Source organism: Thamnophis sirtalis, unplaced genomic scaffold (assembly GCF_051295495.1).
Source record: "Thamnophis sirtalis isolate CommonGarterSnake01/CBP01778 unplaced genomic scaffold, rThaSir2_p1.2 scaffold_17, whole genome shotgun sequence".
Taxonomy (NCBI): domain Eukaryota; kingdom Metazoa; phylum Chordata; class Lepidosauria; order Squamata; family Natricidae; genus Thamnophis; species Thamnophis sirtalis.
Window position 1 is genome coordinate 556,408 of NW_028261397.1, and position 17,463 is coordinate 573,870.

General features: G+C 55.6%; 2 protein-coding genes across 2 annotated transcripts in view; both read right to left on the reverse strand.

Moving 5' to 3' along the window:
• Window positions 1-322: 322 nt before the first annotated feature.
• On the reverse strand, window positions 323-10,299 carry RSKR (ribosomal protein S6 kinase related). The gene is made up of 12 exons (XM_087702809.1): window positions 10,173-10,299; window positions 8,796-9,047; window positions 8,630-8,713; window positions 8,465-8,533; window positions 6,513-6,582; window positions 6,072-6,179; window positions 3,853-3,893; window positions 3,594-3,621; window positions 2,415-2,504; window positions 2,239-2,327; window positions 1,477-1,587; window positions 323-554 (listed from the first exon to the last, which is right to left on the reverse strand). Exons 1-12 carry the CDS (start codon window positions 10,236-10,238, stop codon window positions 354-356), a joined length of 1,209 nt encoding a protein of 402 aa, XP_087558935.1. The 5' UTR covers window positions 10,239-10,299; the 3' UTR covers window positions 323-353.
• Window positions 10,300-13,497: 3,198 nt separating this feature from the next.
• The window catches only part of BLTP2 (bridge-like lipid transfer protein family member 2), a 60,007-nt gene continuing 56,041 nt past the window's right edge, over window positions 13,498-17,463 (reverse strand). The window contains 6 exon segments of the mRNA XM_087702915.1: window positions 13,498-13,903; window positions 14,568-14,702; window positions 14,860-14,961; window positions 15,487-15,605; window positions 15,712-15,847; window positions 16,333-16,443. Of these exon segments, the coding sequence (XP_087559041.1) occupies window positions 13,718-13,903; window positions 14,568-14,702; window positions 14,860-14,961; window positions 15,487-15,605; window positions 15,712-15,847; window positions 16,333-16,443 (789 nt within the window). The 3' untranslated portion in view covers window positions 13,498-13,717.

Here is a 17,463-nt window from a genome sequence, read left to right on the forward strand (position 1 = left end):
GTTGTCCTGGTTGCTAAGTGAATCCTTGCAATTGTTAAGCCACGTGGCTGTTAAGTGGATCAGTCTTCCCTCTTTGCTGGCCCGAACGTTGCAAAGGGGGATTATGAGACACACACACACATGGGACACTGTAGCCGTCGTAAATATGAGTCAGTCGCTGAGCATCTCAAGTTTGATCACATGACCCTGGGGCAGTGTTTCTCAACCTTGGCAACTTGAAGATGTCCGGACTTCAACTCCCAGAATTCCCCAGCAGTGGTTAGGACAGTGTTTCTCAACCTTGTCAACTTGAAGATGTCCGGACTTCAACTCCCTCCCGCTGGGGCGCTGCATCCCTTGGGCATGCTGGTGCCTCAGGGCCCCCCCAGATCACAGTCGAATTCCAAGAAGGCAGCTGGGTCCACGGGGGGGCTCTGCAGGGGCTGCCAGCCCAGGGCGAAATCTGCCACTTGCTTCCTGAGGGTGTCGGCATCGAAGCTCATGCCACGGAAGAAGAGGTGGGCGCGGAAGTGGGGAAGACGGCAGGGCCGGCGTTGAGGGTCCTGGCACAGGAGCTTGGAGGAGAGAAAGGGGGGGGGTTACCTGGCAACCACCTGGATCAGGAGCCTCCAACCTGGGCCTCTCTAAGACTTGTGGACTTCAACTCCCAGAATTTCCCAGCAAGCCTCCAACCTGGGCCTCTCTAAGACTTGTGGACTTCAACTCCTAGAATTCCTCAAGAAGCCTCCAACCTGGGCCTCTTTAAGACTTGTGGACTTCAACTCCCAGAATTCCTCAAGAAGCCTCCAACCTGGGCCTAAGACTTGTGGACTTCAACTCCCAGAATTCCTCAGCAAGCCTCCAACCTGGGCCTCTCTAAGACTTGTGGACTTCAACTCCCAGAATTCCTCAAGAAGCCTCCAACCTGGGCCTCTTTAAGACTTGTGGACTTCAACTCCCAGAATTCCTCAAGAAGCCTCCAACCTGGGCCTAAGACTTGTGGACTTCAACTCCCAGAATTCCTCAGCAAGCCTCCAACCTGGGCCTCTCTAAGACTTGTGGACTTCAACTCCCAGAATTCCTCAGCAAGCCTCCAACCTGGGCCTCTCTAAGACTTGTGGACTTCAACTCCCAGAATTCCTCAACAAGCCTGGGCCTCTTTTAAGACTTGTGGACCTCAACTCCCAGAATTCACAAGTCTTAAAGTGGCAACGGTTGGAGACCCCTGACCTGGGTAATGCTGACATAACTAGGAATTGTTCAGGTGTGGGCCTTCCTCAATCCTGGCAGGGGGCAGGGGAACACCCCCCCCACCCGGCACCCTTTCTCCATCTCAGCCAAGGGACCCCCGTGAATGCCCCCATCGCAGCCCTCTCTGCAAGCAGGGTCTTGGCCCAGAAATTTCAGAGGGGAAACCTGGAGGGTGGGGAGAGGGGCTTCCAGGGGAGAGGATGCAAATGGGTTGGGGGGCTTGGGGAGGGAAGAAAGGAAACTCACCTCGCTGAGCAGGAGACGGAGGCCCCAGCTGAGCCCGGCCGGGATGGTGTACGCGCTCTGCTTCACGCTCCGCAGCATTGCCAGGTGGTCCCGCTCCGGGGGGACAGGGAACTGGGGAGGGAAAGACCGCGTTCACCCCAAGCCCCTCTGGCTGCTCAGCCGCCCGACAAGCGGGGGGCAGCAGAGCCCTCCCCCTCGACTCCCTGGCACAGGATGGAGACCCATAATAGCAATAGCAATAGCAGTTAGACTTATATACCGCTTCATAGGGCTTTCAGCCCTCTCTAAGCGGTTTACAGAGTCAGCATATCGCCCCCAACAACAATCCGGGTCCTCATTTTACCCACCTCGGAAGGATGGAAGGCTGAGTCAACCCTGAGCCGGTGAGATTTGAACAGCCGAACTGCAGAACTAGCAGTCAGCGGAAACGGCCTGCAGTGCTGCATTTAACCACTGCGCCACCTCGGCTTCCCTAAAAGTTGGCATCGGCACCGAAGAGGCTTAAAGAAACCAGAGTGGAGGCGGGATGGCTCAGCCCCTGCACCCCTCTCGCTTTGCTGCTCATCATAGAATCCTAGGGCCCTGGGAGGTCATCTAGCCCAACCCCCTGTCCAAGGTTAAGTACCCGCACTCAACCCCGGATAAATGGCTGTCTGATCTTGAGAACTTCCAGCGATCCTTCCTGACTGGCTGCCGATGGTGGAGGCAGATTCCTGGGGTGCCAAGAGACAATCCCCCCCCCAATCCTGTTCCCCTCCTTACCTGCCCAGTGGCCATCGCAAACAGCAGGACCCCCAGGGACCACCAGTCGGCGGGGTGGGCGTAGGGGCCGCCTCTCAGCACTTCTGGGGCTGCCCCAAAGGAAGAGCAGAGGGTCAATGATATCAGCTGCCCGGCTGCCCCCCTCCCCTCCCCTCCCCTCCTGCCGACTGCCTTACCCATGTACTGGAGGGTCCCACAGATGGTGAAGGCTCGGCTGCCCCAGAGTAGGTGCCGGGAGAGGCCGAAATCGGCCAGCTTCAGGTGACCTGGGCCAGGTGGGGCATAAAGCAGAGAGAGATCAACGACGGGGAGTCCTCGACTTCTGACTACAACTGAGTCCAAACTTTTTGTCACTAAGCGAGACATTTGTCCAGTTTTCTCCATCTTATGACCTTTATGGTCACTGTTGTTAAGTGAATCACTGCAGTTGTTAAGTGAATAGCACGGTTCTTCCCCCACTGACTTCGCTTGTCAGAAGGTCGCAAAAGGGGATGACGTGCCCCCGGGATACGGCAGCCGTCATAAATGTGAGTCAGCTGCCAAGCGTCAGAATTTTTATCCTGTGATGCTTCAGCGGTCGTTAAGTGTGAAAAACGGTCCAGTGCCGTTATAACTTTGGTCACTAAACGAACAGTCGTATGTGGAGGACTACCTAACTTGACCTGAGGACTTCAGCTGCCAGAATTCCCAAACGTTCGAGTTACGACCTTAACAGAGTCCAACCACAATGGTCGTTAAGTCGTCACAGGGGTAAAAAATTAGGATGTTACGATTTGCAGCAGTCGTTAGGCGAACGCTGCGTCGTTAAGCGAGCCCACAGGCTCAGTTTTGCCCCCAAAAGAAGGAACTGCCCGTTTTCACTGTCCTGGAACCTGGTCATGTGGCTACTTCAGTGCTGAGGGTCCGAGGGGGGCAGCCTGACCGTCCGGGTCACAAGTCTCCTTTTGGGGGGGTTGAGCGTAACTTTGAAGCACGGCTGGCGTCCCCCTGAATGCGCCAGGAATCCTGGGAGTTGAAGTCCACAGGCGGCTGCCATAATTCCCCCCCCGGATCCCAGGGGCTCCTGGCAGAAGGGAGACCCCTGCTTTTGCCCCCATGCGTGGGGGAGCGGCATGGACTTCCTGGGCTGGGGAACAGCTGGCTGGACAGCTGGCTGAAGACTGGCACATCCCAGCCTCACGTGTCTGCCACAGCCTTCCCAGCCGCCCGGGGGGGCGGGGGCCGTTCCACTTAGTGCCCATCCCTGCAGCCGAGTCGGCTCCCTCACCAGCCTTTTCTGAGGCCTAATTGAGGCTGCGGGGCCAGCCGGAGACCCCCTCCCTCCCTCCCCCCTCCCTCCCCCCTCCCACCGTTACCTTGTTCATCCAAAAGGATGTTTTCCATCTGCCAAGAAAGCAAAATAATAATAACAACAATCACAACAGTCCAGAGGAATCAACGGAGCCCAGATTAATTCCCGGCAGCCCCCCCCACTTCCTCCTCCTGGGGTGGAGAATTGCTTTTAAGGGGCTGCCAACAAGAGATGGGGGCAAATGCTTTGCAGCCCCTTGAGAATCGGGGTTGCCCTGCCCAGCCCCTGAGCCCACTCCAGGAAGCGAGTTCGGGGTCTCCTACCTTGATGTCCCGGTGCACAATCCCCTGGTTGTGAAGGTAGGCTGCAAAAGGAGAGAGAGCATCGTAAAGGGAGGATATTTGTAACTCTGGGTTGAACTGTGGGGTCCTTGGTGCTTCTCTGAGCTGGGTGGTTTTCTAACAGACATTTCGTGACCCCGCTAGGTAACGTAATCAGTGCTGGAAGGGAGAGGGGTTTGTGAATAGCAATAGCAGTTAGACTTATATACCGCTTCATAGGGCTTCCAGCCCTCTCTAAGTGGTTTACAGAGTCAGCATATCGCCCCCAACAACAATCCGGGTCCTCATTTCACCCACCTCGGAAGGATGGAAGGCTGAGTCAACCTTGAGCCGGTGAGATTAGAACCGCTGAACTGCTGATCTAGCAGTCAGCTGAAGTGGCCTGCAGTACTGCACTCTACCCACTGCGCCACCTCGGCTCCTTCCTTCCTTCCTTCCTTCCTTCCTTCCTTCCTTCCTTCCTTCCTTCCTTCCTTCCTTCCTTCCTTCCTTCCTTCCTTCCTTCCTTCCTTCCTTAGCAATAGCAGTTAGACTTATATACCGCTTCATAGGGCTTTCAGCCCTCTCTAAGCGGTTTACAGAGTCAGCATATATTGCCCCAACAACAATCCAGGTCCTCATTTTACCCACCTCGGAAGGATGGAAGGCTGAGTCAACCCTGAGCCGGTGAGATTTGAACCGCCGAACTGCAGTCAGCTGAAGTAGCCTGCAGTGCTGCATTTAACCACTGCGCCACCTCGGCTGGTTAGTGAAGGGAGAAGAGGAAGGAGAGGAGGATTGAGGAAGACTTGGTGCCCGCTATCTTTGGCTCTTTTCTTGCAGACATTTCATGACCGAACTAGGTAATGTCAACAGGGTTAGAAGAGAAGGGGATTTACCCTCAATTTACTCCTCCTTACTAGCCTGATGATGATGTTCCCTAGCTGGATCATGAAAAGTCTGCAAGAAGACCCCCCAAGCTGAGAGGCAGCCAAGGAAAAGAGCCCTCGGAGCATCCCATAATTCCAGCTGCTATCCAGCTGTGGGGAAGGTGAGGGGTCCAACGTCAAAAGTCACATCATCGCCACCGTCACGGGATCCAAATCCATAACGGCCTGCAGTTATGACCATCCTGGCATCCCGGGGTCACCTGATGGCCATTGGGGGGGGGGGGCCCTTCCCAGCCGGCTGCTGACGAGCAGCAAAGTTAAAACTGGGCGATTCCGTTAGATGCAACGACCTGCTTCGCAGCTGCGGCACAAGAGGTTGCAAAATGGGGCAAAACTCACTTAGCAACGGTCTCACCTAGCAACGGAAATTTGGGGCTCGTGCGAGGAATAGCTGTGCGCCTTCCACTCCTGGCAATTAATTTTTACGATGACTGTGATCATAATTTATCACTTAAAGCTTTTACATACACTGAGAGCTTCTGCACCAGAGACAAATTTATTGAGTGTCAAATCACAATTGGCCAACAATTACATTATATTATCATCATCATCATCATCATTATTAGTATTATTAGTATTGCATGGTTAATCTTTGGTGAGATTCACAGCCTTTGGGGCTGGTTGGTAGCTCAACAGCTCGAGTCCTATCCAAGGACCTAGGAACCGTTAAGGTAATGTCGGAGGATATCAGCTGTTCCAAGTAGGGTGGTTTTTTGTGGAATCAGAATGTTCAAATCTGATAAATTTAGAATTTCCAAATAGCGAGGTAGCCCTTTGGGTATTGCTCCTCCAATTACAATCGGGACAACACACAATTTCTTTTTCCACAGTTGTTGTTGTTGTTATATGATGATGATGATGATTGTATTAAGTGGGGTGGTGCAGTGGCCTCACAATCAGGAGGCTGTGAGTTCGATCCTAGGTAGAGGCAGATATTTCTCTCTCTGAGAATGCTGGGAATAAATTTGCTGAACAAAACTCCGCATTGGCGACAGGAAGGGCATCGGGCCAGTAAACGCTCTGCTAGCTGCATTCAGTGGCCCAGACTCCACCCCAATGCAAGGGATTGTGGGGGGTCATTAAAAGAAGATGATGATGCTGGTATTAAGAGGGGTTGCATCTCCTGAGCGCACTGCCCCACTTAATGCAATAAAAGGTTTATGATACCAGGCAGAGAGCCAGCATAAAGAGAAGAACAGAGGGCTGAGGTCTCGCGCAGGCAGGCCCAAGAGATCATCTCGGGGGCAGCATCTGGGGCAGCCCCTCACTCACCCAACACCAGCACCAGCTCCGTGGCAAAGAGCCGGATGGCCCCTTCGCCCAAGGGCCCGGCCGTCTTCCACAGCGTGAAGAGATCCCCGAAGCTGCAATAGCTGCACACTGGAAAGCACGGAGGGGAGGGAGAATAGAGACCCCCCCTTCACTCAAGGGGCCTGGCAGCTCATCCTGCTCGTTGCCCCCACCCCCACCCCTCATTGCAAGAGATGAAAGACAATCCGCAGATTGGGGGGGGGGGGCTTATAGGGATTGGCCAAATGAAAGAGGGGGGGGGGGGAGAAGGAGATTTATGGCAGGGAATAATCCCTGTGAGGGGATTGGAGGGAGCTGTGGAAAGGGAGGGGCCGAGCAGAGGAGCAGAGGGACGCGGGGGGGGGGAGTGGAAGGGGGGGGGTCTAGGCTACCTAAGCCCCCCCAGGGCAGATGCTCACTCACTAATGAAGAGATGATGCTTTCCCTGCCAGCTGTCTCCTAAACAGTGGAGGAACGGGTGGTGGACCTCCCTCTGGGGAAGGAAGAGAAACAGGGGGGGGGGGTCAGAGCCAGCCTGATTGAGGGGAGGGGGCTTCACTATCTGGGGGTGGTGGGGGTGTAGAGAATGAGGCTGGGGACTCTGAAAATGAACTGGGCATCCCAGGGAAATCGTAAAAGCCACGGGGATCGCGAGAAATCGGTCAGCCCCTTAGCCCACTCAGAATCCATTGTGTAAAAAACAGGGGGGGTCCAAGCTTGGCCACTGTGAAGACTTCAATTCCCAGAATTCCCCAGCCAGCTACACCAGGGGAGTCCAATCTTCACAACTGGAAGACCCCGTGGACTACAACTCCCAGAATTCTGGGTTGCAGTGGCAGGACCATGGGTCTTCCAGTTGCTAAGATTCCCCCCCTTAAAGTCTTTAAAAATCACTGGACTTAAACCGCCCTCACTTCACAATCAGGAGGCTGTGAGTTCAATCCTAGGTAGAGGCTGATATTTCTCTCTCGGGGCACAATGAGAAATATCTCTGCTGAACAAAACTCCGCATTGGCAACAGGAAGGGCATCTGGCCAGGAAAGATTCTGCTAGCTCCGTTCAGTTGCCCAGACTCCACCCCAATGCAAGGGATTATGGGGTCGTTAAGCAATGGTGGTGATTAAACCCCCCTCCCCTTTCAAGCTGTGCATGACTGGGGCAGGGATAGAGTCCATGGGGCACTGCCTTTAGAACCAGCGCCTGCAAGAGTAACCGGCGTGGTCCTTCTCGATGGCCGTTGGTGGCTCATTAAAGTCCAGCGTTTGTTTTTAAAGGCGTTCCCTGGGCTGGAATTTAATTATTGCAACCTGCCAGGAATATTTAAATAAATATAAATATAAATAATATAAATAATATAAATAATAATATAAATATAAATAATAATATAAATAATAATATAAATATAAATATAAATAATATAAATATAAATAATATAAATATGTATAAGTATAAATATATAAATATATAAATATATAAATATATAAATATATAAATATATAAATATATAAATATATAAATATATAAATATATAAATATATAAATATATAAATAATATATAAATATATAAATATATAAGTATGAGTATAAGTATAAATATAAATAATATAAATATAAATATAAATAATATAAATATAAATATGAATATAAATATAAGATAAAGATGATAAATATAAATATAAATATATGTATGTGTATACATACACACACACAAACATATGAGAAATGGGAGTTTCAGCCAGTCGGTTTTCAGACTGAGACAGAGGCAATATAGGTTTAATAAGTACAGTAAATAAAAATAAAAGCTATCAAATAATAAAGCAATATTGATTAGTGATTGATTTCAATTATGGGCTACCAGATCGTGAGTCCTTGGGCTAACCACTAGGAGACTGGGAGTTCCAGCCCTCCCTTGGGCATGAAAGCCGGCTGGGTGACAGGTTCAACCTACTTCGCAGGGTTGTTGTGATGGGGAAAATAGGAGGCGGGAGGAGATACTTTTGCTCCCTTGACTTACTCATAAAGCAGTCAAGGCTGGGGAAACCTATAGTAAGTAAATCATAAAGACCAATAGATTCTTACAACAGCCCTGCCGAGTAAGCCAGAAGGATATTCCCCATCTTGCCAACCGGATCACCGTGTAAGATATCCAGAACACCTTTTAGGATCTCCTGCTTGTGCAGGGGGCTGGACTAGAAGACCTCCAAGGCCCCTTCCAATCCTGTCGTTCTATTCTAGTCGAAATGGGCAGCCCAGCGTTGCTGCTGGAGGTTCTCAGCAGGCGGAGACCCCTGTTTAGCCGGCCTGCCCCCTGTGGCCCCTCCCTGGGATCTAACGCCCCCCCCCAGCCCCTTCCCCCCAAAGGCCCCCAGCCTCACCTGGATGCTGACCTCCTCTTTGCACTGCCTGAGGCTGTCCCTGCGAAGGACCTCCGCTTTGGGCAACACCTGTGGGAGACACATTGGGGTGGGGGTGGGTGGGATGAGTGGGGACTGAGACCCGCAATGGGGGGGTGGGGGTGGGAGAAGGGGCGGGGGGCTCACCTTCAGCGCAAAGACCTTCGCTTGAGAGCTGTCCAGCACTTTCAGGACGGTCCCAAAGGTGCCCTTGGACAGGAAGCCCAGAATCTGGCAAGAGAGGGGCAAAGGGGTGACGGTGCAGCCCCCCCCACCCAAGACCCCTCCCCGTCTCCTGAATCCGGGCACACACCTTGAGTTGCTGCTGCCGCAGTGGAGGCTGGACAGGAAACTCGGGCAGGAAGAGGGAGGCGTGGGGGGCCGTCGGCCACTCGGCCCCCGCCGCATCGGGGGTCTTCTCGTCCCCCTGCACCAGCTCTCTCTTCGGGGGGCTTCGGGGCGACAAGGCCTGCTCCAGGCCCAGCAGAGTCCCACCCAGGTGGGAGAGGAGGCGTTTCCAGCTCCGCGCCCACAGAGCATCCGGCAGGGGTCCTGTGCCGTGGCCCTGCGGAGGGGACAGGGGTGCGTGAGGGGCTCTGCCTGACGTGGGACCCCCCCAAGAAGGGTCAGCGGGAGAGAAAAGACCTCCAGCAAAAGCCCCCCCTGCCCCCACCCACCCCATTTCCTGCCCGTCTTTTAATTGGCCACAATGTTTGGGATTTTGCATTATTACAATTTCAATTTCTATACTTTGATTTTTTATGATTGCAAAACTCCGAGAGTTTCCTTGAGGGAAGATGGGCAGCCTATACATTTTATGGATAAGGATAAAGGCAGAGGGATGGGGGGGGGCATCTGAAATCAGCCCCGTCTAGGGGGAAATGCACCCCAAAGAGGGGCAAGGACTTCGGTCAGAAGCCCCCTCCCCTTTCTTAATTTGAATACCTTAAGATGGGGGTCCACCTGTTTTCCCTTCCCCGCAGGGCACAAAGCATCGTCAACATCTCCCTGCCTACCTGGCAAGGCTGTTGTGAGGATGGAAGGAAGGGAGGCAGGGAAGACCAGCCGCCCACCGGGGAGGCTCCGGTCCCGGGAGAAGCAGCCAGGCACCGGGCGAGAGGGGCGCAGAGCAGAGCCCCGCTTGCGCAGAGATCGCTGGCTGCGCGGGGTCCAGACGCAGCGCAGGGTTTTCGGGCCAGCGCAACCTCGGAACAACGGCGGACCCCGCTCGGCTCCCTCTGTGCAAAGCCGGCTGGACTACAATTCCCATCCTCTTCCCAGCCGGCCAGGGAAAGGAGCCCCGCTCTGGCCAGCATCCCGGGGCTGCAGCGGCTGAGGGCGGGGGGGCTTTCCGGAGAGACCCCCGAGGGCCAGGAGGGGCTCCGTACCCAGCAGGCGCCCCTCACCCTCGATGCCCCCCCAACTGGGTCGCCCCTTGCAGAGGGAAGCCCCCCCTGTCCTCCTCTTAATCCGGGCGGGGGGAGCGAGGGAGCCCCCCGCCCGCTCGCCCCCCTGGCCGGCCCGTGCATGGAGCCCCCTCCCCACTTAAGAGCTCCCCGCCCCCGCCGCTGCGCGACCCCGGGACCCCCCTCCCTCCCCAGGGCTTCCTCGGTGGGGGGAAGGTGCAGCCGCGACCCCCTCCCCATTTGGGGACGCAGGAGGCGCTCTGCACGTGCTCTGCCTGCCTTACCCGCAACTTCGTGGGGAAGCCCCGTTCGGGAGGCTCCGCGGCGGGGTTGCTGCCGGCGGCCCCCATCTGGGCTGCGGCCGGTGGGCGCCCTCGGAGGAGCGGAGGCCCCGCGGTAATCCCGCTTACGTAAAGCCCCGCGCCGCTAATCCCCCGCCCGCAGCCCTTCGGCCACGCCCCTTATGCAAAGCCCAGGGGGGCGCCCCGCCCCGCCGCCTGGGAGGCCCCGCCCCTGCCTGGCATTCAAGACGTTCCCGCGCTGGGAAAATCCGCCCAAGAGGCGTGGCCTTCCGGAGCTCGCACCGGATTGGCTATGCGCGGCCAAGCCGCACCCTCCTCTTCTGCTTAACACGAGCGCTCCCGCCCCGCCCCTCAATCGATGCTCTGGCTGGCTTCCCTTCTTTCCCTCCAGTCGCTTGGACTACAATGGCTGTGGCCGATGGGACCTGCAGTGCAACATCTGGATGGCTTGGCTGGAGACTCCCGAAGGCACCTCTGGTGGGAAAGCTATAAGCCTCCTCTAGGCAGCCTCTGGGGCTGTTCATGCAAACAGGAGAAAATCTGCTAAGAAAGGGGAATATTTTGCAGCTCAGGGTTGAAATGGAAGGAAGAGTCCCTGGTGGGGCTCTCTGGCAGACGTCTCGCGACCCAACTAGGGAACATCAGCAGTGCTAGAAGGGACGGGGTTGAGGAAGAGGAAGGAGGTGAGGAGGAGGAGGAGGAGGAGGAGAGGAGGGAAGAAAGGAGAGGAAGAGAGGAAGGAGGAGGAGGAAGAGAGAGGAAGAGGGAGGAGGAGGAAGAGAGAGGAAGAGGGAGGAGGAAGGAGGTGAGGAGGAGGAGCAGGAGAAGGAAGAAAGGAGGGAAGAAAGGAGAGGAAGGAGGAGGTGGAAGAGAGAGGAAGAGGGAGGAGGAAGAGGAAGGAGGTGAGGAGGAGGAGAGGAGGGAAGAAAGGAGAGGAAAAGAGGAAGGAGGAGGTGAAGTGGGGAAAAAGAGAGGAGGGAAGAAGATAGAGAGGAAGAGAAGGTGAAGTAGGAGGAGGAAGAGGGAGGAAGAAGAGGAGGAGGAGGGAAGAAGGGGAAGGAGGAGAATGAAGAGGCACGAGGAAGGTGAAGCAGGAAGAGGAGGAGGGAGGGAGGGAGGGGGCAGAAGAGATCCAGGGGCTGCTCCCCCAAAAGAGGAAGGAAGGGGCTGCTCCAAGGACCCACCTGAGCAGCTGGGCTGAAGGAAGAGGGGGGGGGGCGACGGAGGCAGCCCCCCCTTTCCTGGCCGTCCCCCCCCCTTAACACCTTGGCTTCCTCTGCACCTCCACAGGGGGTCTCCGAATGAGCCCAAACGGACCTTAAGTGAGTCATGGGTTAAGGGAGTTTTGCCCCGTTTAACGACTTTTCTTGCCACGTCTCTTCACTGAATCGCTGCAGTTCATTTAGTAGCAGAACGAAGCGGATCCCTGCACTTGTTAGCCTCGCCGTCGCTGAGTGAATCCGACTTCCCCATCCACTTGGCTGGTCAGGTGGTCGCGAAAGGGGATGGCGAGACCCCAGGGACGCTGCAACCGTCATAAATGCGAGTCAGCCGATGGATGTTGCAACGGACGCAAAACGGTCATGAGCCACTTTTTTTCAGTGCTCTTGTAACTTCAGTCACTAAACGAAATGTTGTAAGTCAGGGACTGCCCTGTTTTAGGACATCCGGTGGTGTTTTTTAGCTCAGAGGGTGAGAAATGCGGCGGCTGAGTCCCAGCAGTCTTGACTGACGGGGCTTGGAGCATCCTGGGGCCCCCCCTGCATTGACACCCCCCCAAGAGCTCTGGGCAGATTCCGAGGGGAGGAAAGCAGCTGGATCCACTCATGGTCCTCGGCTCCAGGAGGCAGCCAGTCCTTGACTTACAACCACCACGGAGCCCCAAATTTATGTTGCTAAGCGACACATTTCTTAAGTGAATTTTGGTCTGTTTTACGGCCTTTCTTGCCACGCCTGTTAAGTGAATCACTTTGGTAAGTGAATGATGTTGTTAAGTGAGTCACGCAGTTGTTGAATGGATCCGGCTTCCCCCGTGACTTTGCTTGCCAAAAGGTCGCAAAAGGGGGGTCTTGCGACCCGGGGGACAACTGTGGCCGTCGTAAATATGAGTCAGTTTCTGAGCGTCTGAATTTTGCTCAGGCGACGACCATGGGGATGCTGCAACCGTCGTAAGTGGGGAAAAGTGGTCATAAGTCCTGTTGTAATTTGAACGGTCAGTGAACAAATTGCTGTAGGTCACTTGATGGCTACACTTTTTGTCGTGTGCCAAAAGCGCCCGTGCGTCCACACCCATAATGCAATGTGCACGTGACCCCCCCCCGACCCCCTGCCCATGCGGGGGGGGGGGGCTTTTGCACCCTGTTTTGGGCCTCGTAGGCCTCCCTGCAGGCTCCTGGGACCAAAAAGGGTTCATGGGGGAACACACTTCGGCATCCCCCCACAGCCCCTGGGTATGTGCTTGCAACCCTTCCCCCTGCATGGGCGTGCGACCCCCCCCCCTCAGTGCCCTCCCTGTGCATGTGCAGCAGAGACCCGAAAATTAGCTGGCCAGTAAGAGGCCACACGCACGCATGGGGGAGCTGAGCTGGGGCAACAGCCGACATGGCTCTGGGTGCCACTTCGGGGGCAGGTGCCATAGATTTCCCATCCCAGCGGTCGGTCGATCTGGGGCTCCCCCAAGGCTGCCGGAGGGTGAGATCGACCCAAGAGGTGGGGGGAGGGATGGGAATGGGGATGGCATGAGGTGGGGAGGGGGGGCATGTTAGCAATATAATCTAACGGTTGGGTTGGCAATATATCAATCATGTAACAATGCTGTACCTGTTTCTTTAAATCATGCTGTAAATGTGATTGGTTGCTGTTTCCTCAATCGGCCATAAGAGGGAGCCAGAATCACTGTTAGATGCTGATCTGATCTGAGTGTTTGGAAGCTGGCTGTTAGAAGTGTCGTATGGTGATCAGTGTGAGCTATTGTAAGTTTTGCAACTGCTAGCAAACTTTGTGTACCGAACTGTTTGTGTGATTATGGACTATGTTATTTGGATTATCCCTTGACTGAAAAACATTTATGACTGGCTGTCTTATCCGTGTACGACTTGGACTGTTTGATGGACTCTGATACTTCTGTTTCCACAAAAGTAAAAGCCTATTTAAACTGCAGTGTCTCTGTATGCTGGTTTGTGTGTTCCCCAACACAACTCTCACAACGCTTCTCTGAACGCACTCGCTCTTCCCAACGGGGAGCTTTCCTAACAGGGCAGATTCGGGGGGGGTGGGGGGGCGGAGAGCAATGACGACAGGAGACGTCTCCAAATGATAAACTCTGTTATTTAAACTCTCCCTTCCCTTCCCCACCGCCTGGCCTTCGGAGGACTCCCCAATGCTCTCCAGGGCCTGGTCCCACACGCGCCTGGGGCCCTCGGGGCCCATTCGGTCTCCGTCCAGCGCCCGGCCAACAGGGCCTCTCCCGCCGAGAGCGCCCCCCCCCCCCGGCGGTCCTGGTCTCCCTGCTGGCAGGCCCCGCGGCCTCACTTGCGCCGGCTGAAGATGGATTTCTTGCCCGGGTTTTTCTCGCCCACGCTCAGGCCGATCAGCAGCCGGGCCTTCTCGTCCTCCTCCTGCTGCTGCACCACCGGCCCCTCCAGCTTGCTCTCCTGCCTCCCCCGGGACTCCGTGCCCACCGCGGGCTTCAGGCGCAGCTTCTCTTTGATGACCTGATAGGGGAGGAGGAAGGAGTGATGGGAATGAGAGGGAGGGAGGGGGAAGGAAGGAGAAGGGAAGAGAAGGGGAGAGGGAGGAGGACGATGGGGGGGGGAGAAAGGAAAGGAAGGGGGAGTGAGGGGAGGACGTAGGCGAGGGGGGGGAAGGAAGGGAGGGAGGAAGAAGAGATGGGAATGAGAGGAAGGAAGGATATGGGAATGGGAAGGAGGGAAGGAAGGAGAGATGGGAATGAGAGGAAGGAAGGATATGGGAATGGGAAGGAGGGAAGGAAGGAGAGATGGGGATGAGAGGGAGGGAGGGGGAAGGAAGGAAGGAGAAAGGAAGAGAAGGGGAGAGGGTGGAGGAAGGGGGGGGAGAAAGGAAAGGAAGGGGGAGGGAGGGGAGGAGGTAGGTGAGGGGGGGAGGAGAAGGGAGCTGAGCCGGTGTGTCAGGCTTTCACCTGCTTTCTCCTCCTCCCAGGTAATGCACCTCCCATAATCCTCAGCCCAGGCAGAAGTATCGGGGGGGGGGCACAGGTGGCATGAAGAGTGCCGTCCTTGCAAAGCTTCGCCAGCTGCGGGGGGGGGGGGCTCTCCAGCTCCGTGCGCGGCCTGGAGGAGGATGGGCTTTGGGGATGGGCTTTGAGGATGGGCTTTGGAGCCCTGCGGCCTCCCTTACCTGGGCCACCAGGGCCTTCCGGCTGTCCCGCTTGACCGCCATCGCAAAGTCCAGCCACGTCCAGGTGTTGTTGTGGTACTCCAGGCACGGCAGCACCAGGTTCAGCTCCCCCCAGTCCACGCTGTTCTTCTCTCCCTGCAGCCACCGGAGGGAGGGGGGGAGAGTCAGAAAGCTCCCCCCCCTCTGCCTCCCAACAACGGCAGCCCTGCGGGACTCACGGCCACAAGGTGCCCTGAGGGAGGGGAACCCAGCAGAGCCTCTGGAGAAACAGCCCCCTCCCACCCCCACGCACCTTGTAGCTGACGCAGAGGGGCACCTGGGGGATCTTGATGTAGATGAAGGAGTTGTTCATGGCCGCCCGTTCCTTCATCTTCTCAATGTCGTCCACCGGGTACTGGGGGGGGAGGGAGGGAGGGGGAGGGGGAGCCATTACAGCCAGCCCAGCCGCCCCCCCCTTGCCCCAAGATTTGGGGCTTAATTGTGGTCATAAGTCAAGGACTATCTGTGTAGTTTATGGACAGACAGGCAGACGGACGGATGGGGCAGCCTCCTCCGGACCACATTCAGGGCAGCCTTGACCGAGAAATGACCACCTGCCAGGCCCAACCCGGCTCCCCCTCCCCCCGCCTCGATGACTCTATGGAGGCCCTCCCAACACCCCTGCGAGGCAGGACGGGCTGGGGAGCCACTGCCCAAAATTCCCCCCGTGGGCCTCCGTGGCTGAGGATGGGCTGTCTCACCTCCCACTGCCTTCGCCCTCGCCCCAGCGGCCTCCAGGGGCCCCTCCCTCTAGGGCACTTCTAGATGGTCTCTGAGGAAGCAAGACCCTTCACACACACACACACACACACACATATACTCTCTGAACCCAGAGTGCTTCCGGGATGCCTTGACTGGCCGAGGACCAAGCCGTCCCTACCTCAGGTGTTTTGCGGAAGGAGCGCCTGACCCCCGAGGTCCGATTCAGCCCTTGGCCCTTCCCAGAGCCCAGCGAGTCTTCGGAGACCATCAGCTGCCGCGGCTTCACCACCGGCATCCCTGCACATCCGGGAGAAAAACTCTCGTCAGAGGAGGAGACTCATGGCCGGCCTCGCTTTTGCCCCTTCGGAGGGGAGGGGGAGGGGGGGGTCCCTTTTGTGCTCACCCGTGGTCACCAGCTTGGACTTGTCCTCTTCGTCGCCCACCTCCTCCTCCTCCACGTTGCGTCCGGGGAAGAAGAAGCCCATCATGCGGTGGAAGAACTGGTGGGTCAGCTGGATGGTCAGTGGTACCACGTTGACCTGGTTGGGGGTGGGGGTGGGGGGGAGGGACAGAGATTAGACTCCCGGCTTGCAAAAGGGGGGCGGGGGTGTCACAGCCCTCTTTTCCTTGGGGGGGTCTTTGGCCTGCCACACTTTCCATTAGTCGACTATGCCTTTTTCTATGGTGGGGAAACGGGAGGGGGGGATTGTAGGGAGTTAGATGAGATGCAGTCATAACAAAATTCCTTTCTAGAAAACCAAGGTCATCCTTTGTCCTTGCATCTCTGCACCTGACCGGAACTGGATGGGTTGGAGATTGGACCGTGGGATGGACTTGTGGGTTTGGGGGAAGGATCTTGAACTTCCAACTGGGTGGGGGAAACCGGGAAGCTTTCAGATTCGGGTTTTCCCAGCTGTGCCAACGTGGCTCTCTTAATTAAATTGGGACTTTGAGGAATCCTTTGCCTGGGACTCTGATTTAATTTTGGGTGCCATTTGGAAGCCTGGCGCTTGGCTCCACTCACCTCTAAGTGTTCCTTGATGGAAATGCCCCCCACCGGCGGTCGGACCTTGCTGAAAATCCGCAGGGCCAGCTGGCGTCCCGACTGGCAGGCGCTCTGTGGCCGGAGAACCACCTACGGGGAACATACCAGGGGGTCAAAATCCCCCTCCTTGCTTGAAGGCACCCTGAAGAGTGTCCAGAGGGGTCCTAGGATAACTGCCCGCGGGATGAGACTTACCCTTCGGGCAGGGGTCCTTCTCCAAGCTGGCTGGTTTGCTCCAGTGGACGTCTCACTACCAAACTGGGTGACGCCTTCAGTGAGGTTTTGGGGTGAAGTTCCTGGTTGAATCGCACGGGCGGTTCTGGTCTTGTGACTTGGTGACTTTTGAGGCATGGAATTCAAGGGGGGGGGAGCAGGTGGTTTCCCACCTCAAGAGGCTTCACCCCAAAACCCCACTGAGGAGGTCACCCAGTTTGGTAACAGAACGCCTGGGAGCAAAACGGCCAGCTGGCAGAAGGGACCCCCTGCCAAAACCTACGAGCCACAAATATTCTCAGCGGTTCAAATCTCACCGGCTCAGGGTTGACTCAGCCTTCCATCCTTCCGAGGTGGGTAAAATGAGGACCCAGATTGTTGGGGGCAATATGCTGACTCTCTGTAAACCGCTTAGAGAGGCCTGAAAGGCCTATGAAGCGGTATATAAGTCTACTGCTATTGCTATATTCTCCACAATCTTTAAGAATTGCACTAATAGAATCAAGACCAGGTGAAGAGTTAAGGCCACTTTATAATGCCCTGGTAAGGCCACACTTGGAATATTTGCATCCAGTTTTGATTGTCACGGTGTAAAAAAGATGTGGAGACTCTGGAAAGAGTGCAGAGAAGAGCAACAAAGAGGATTAGGGGACTGAAGGCTAAAACATATGAAGAACGGTTGCAGGAACTGGGTATGTCCAGTTTAATGAAAAGAAGGACCAGGGGAGACAGGATAGCAGCCTTCCAATATCTCAGGTGTTGCCCCAAAGAAGAGGGAGTCAAACTATTCTCCAGGGCACCTGAGGGCAGAACAAGAAGCAATGGGTGGAAACTAATCAAGGAGAGAAGCAACTTAGAACTGAGGAGAAACTTCCTGACAGAACAATTTATCAGTGG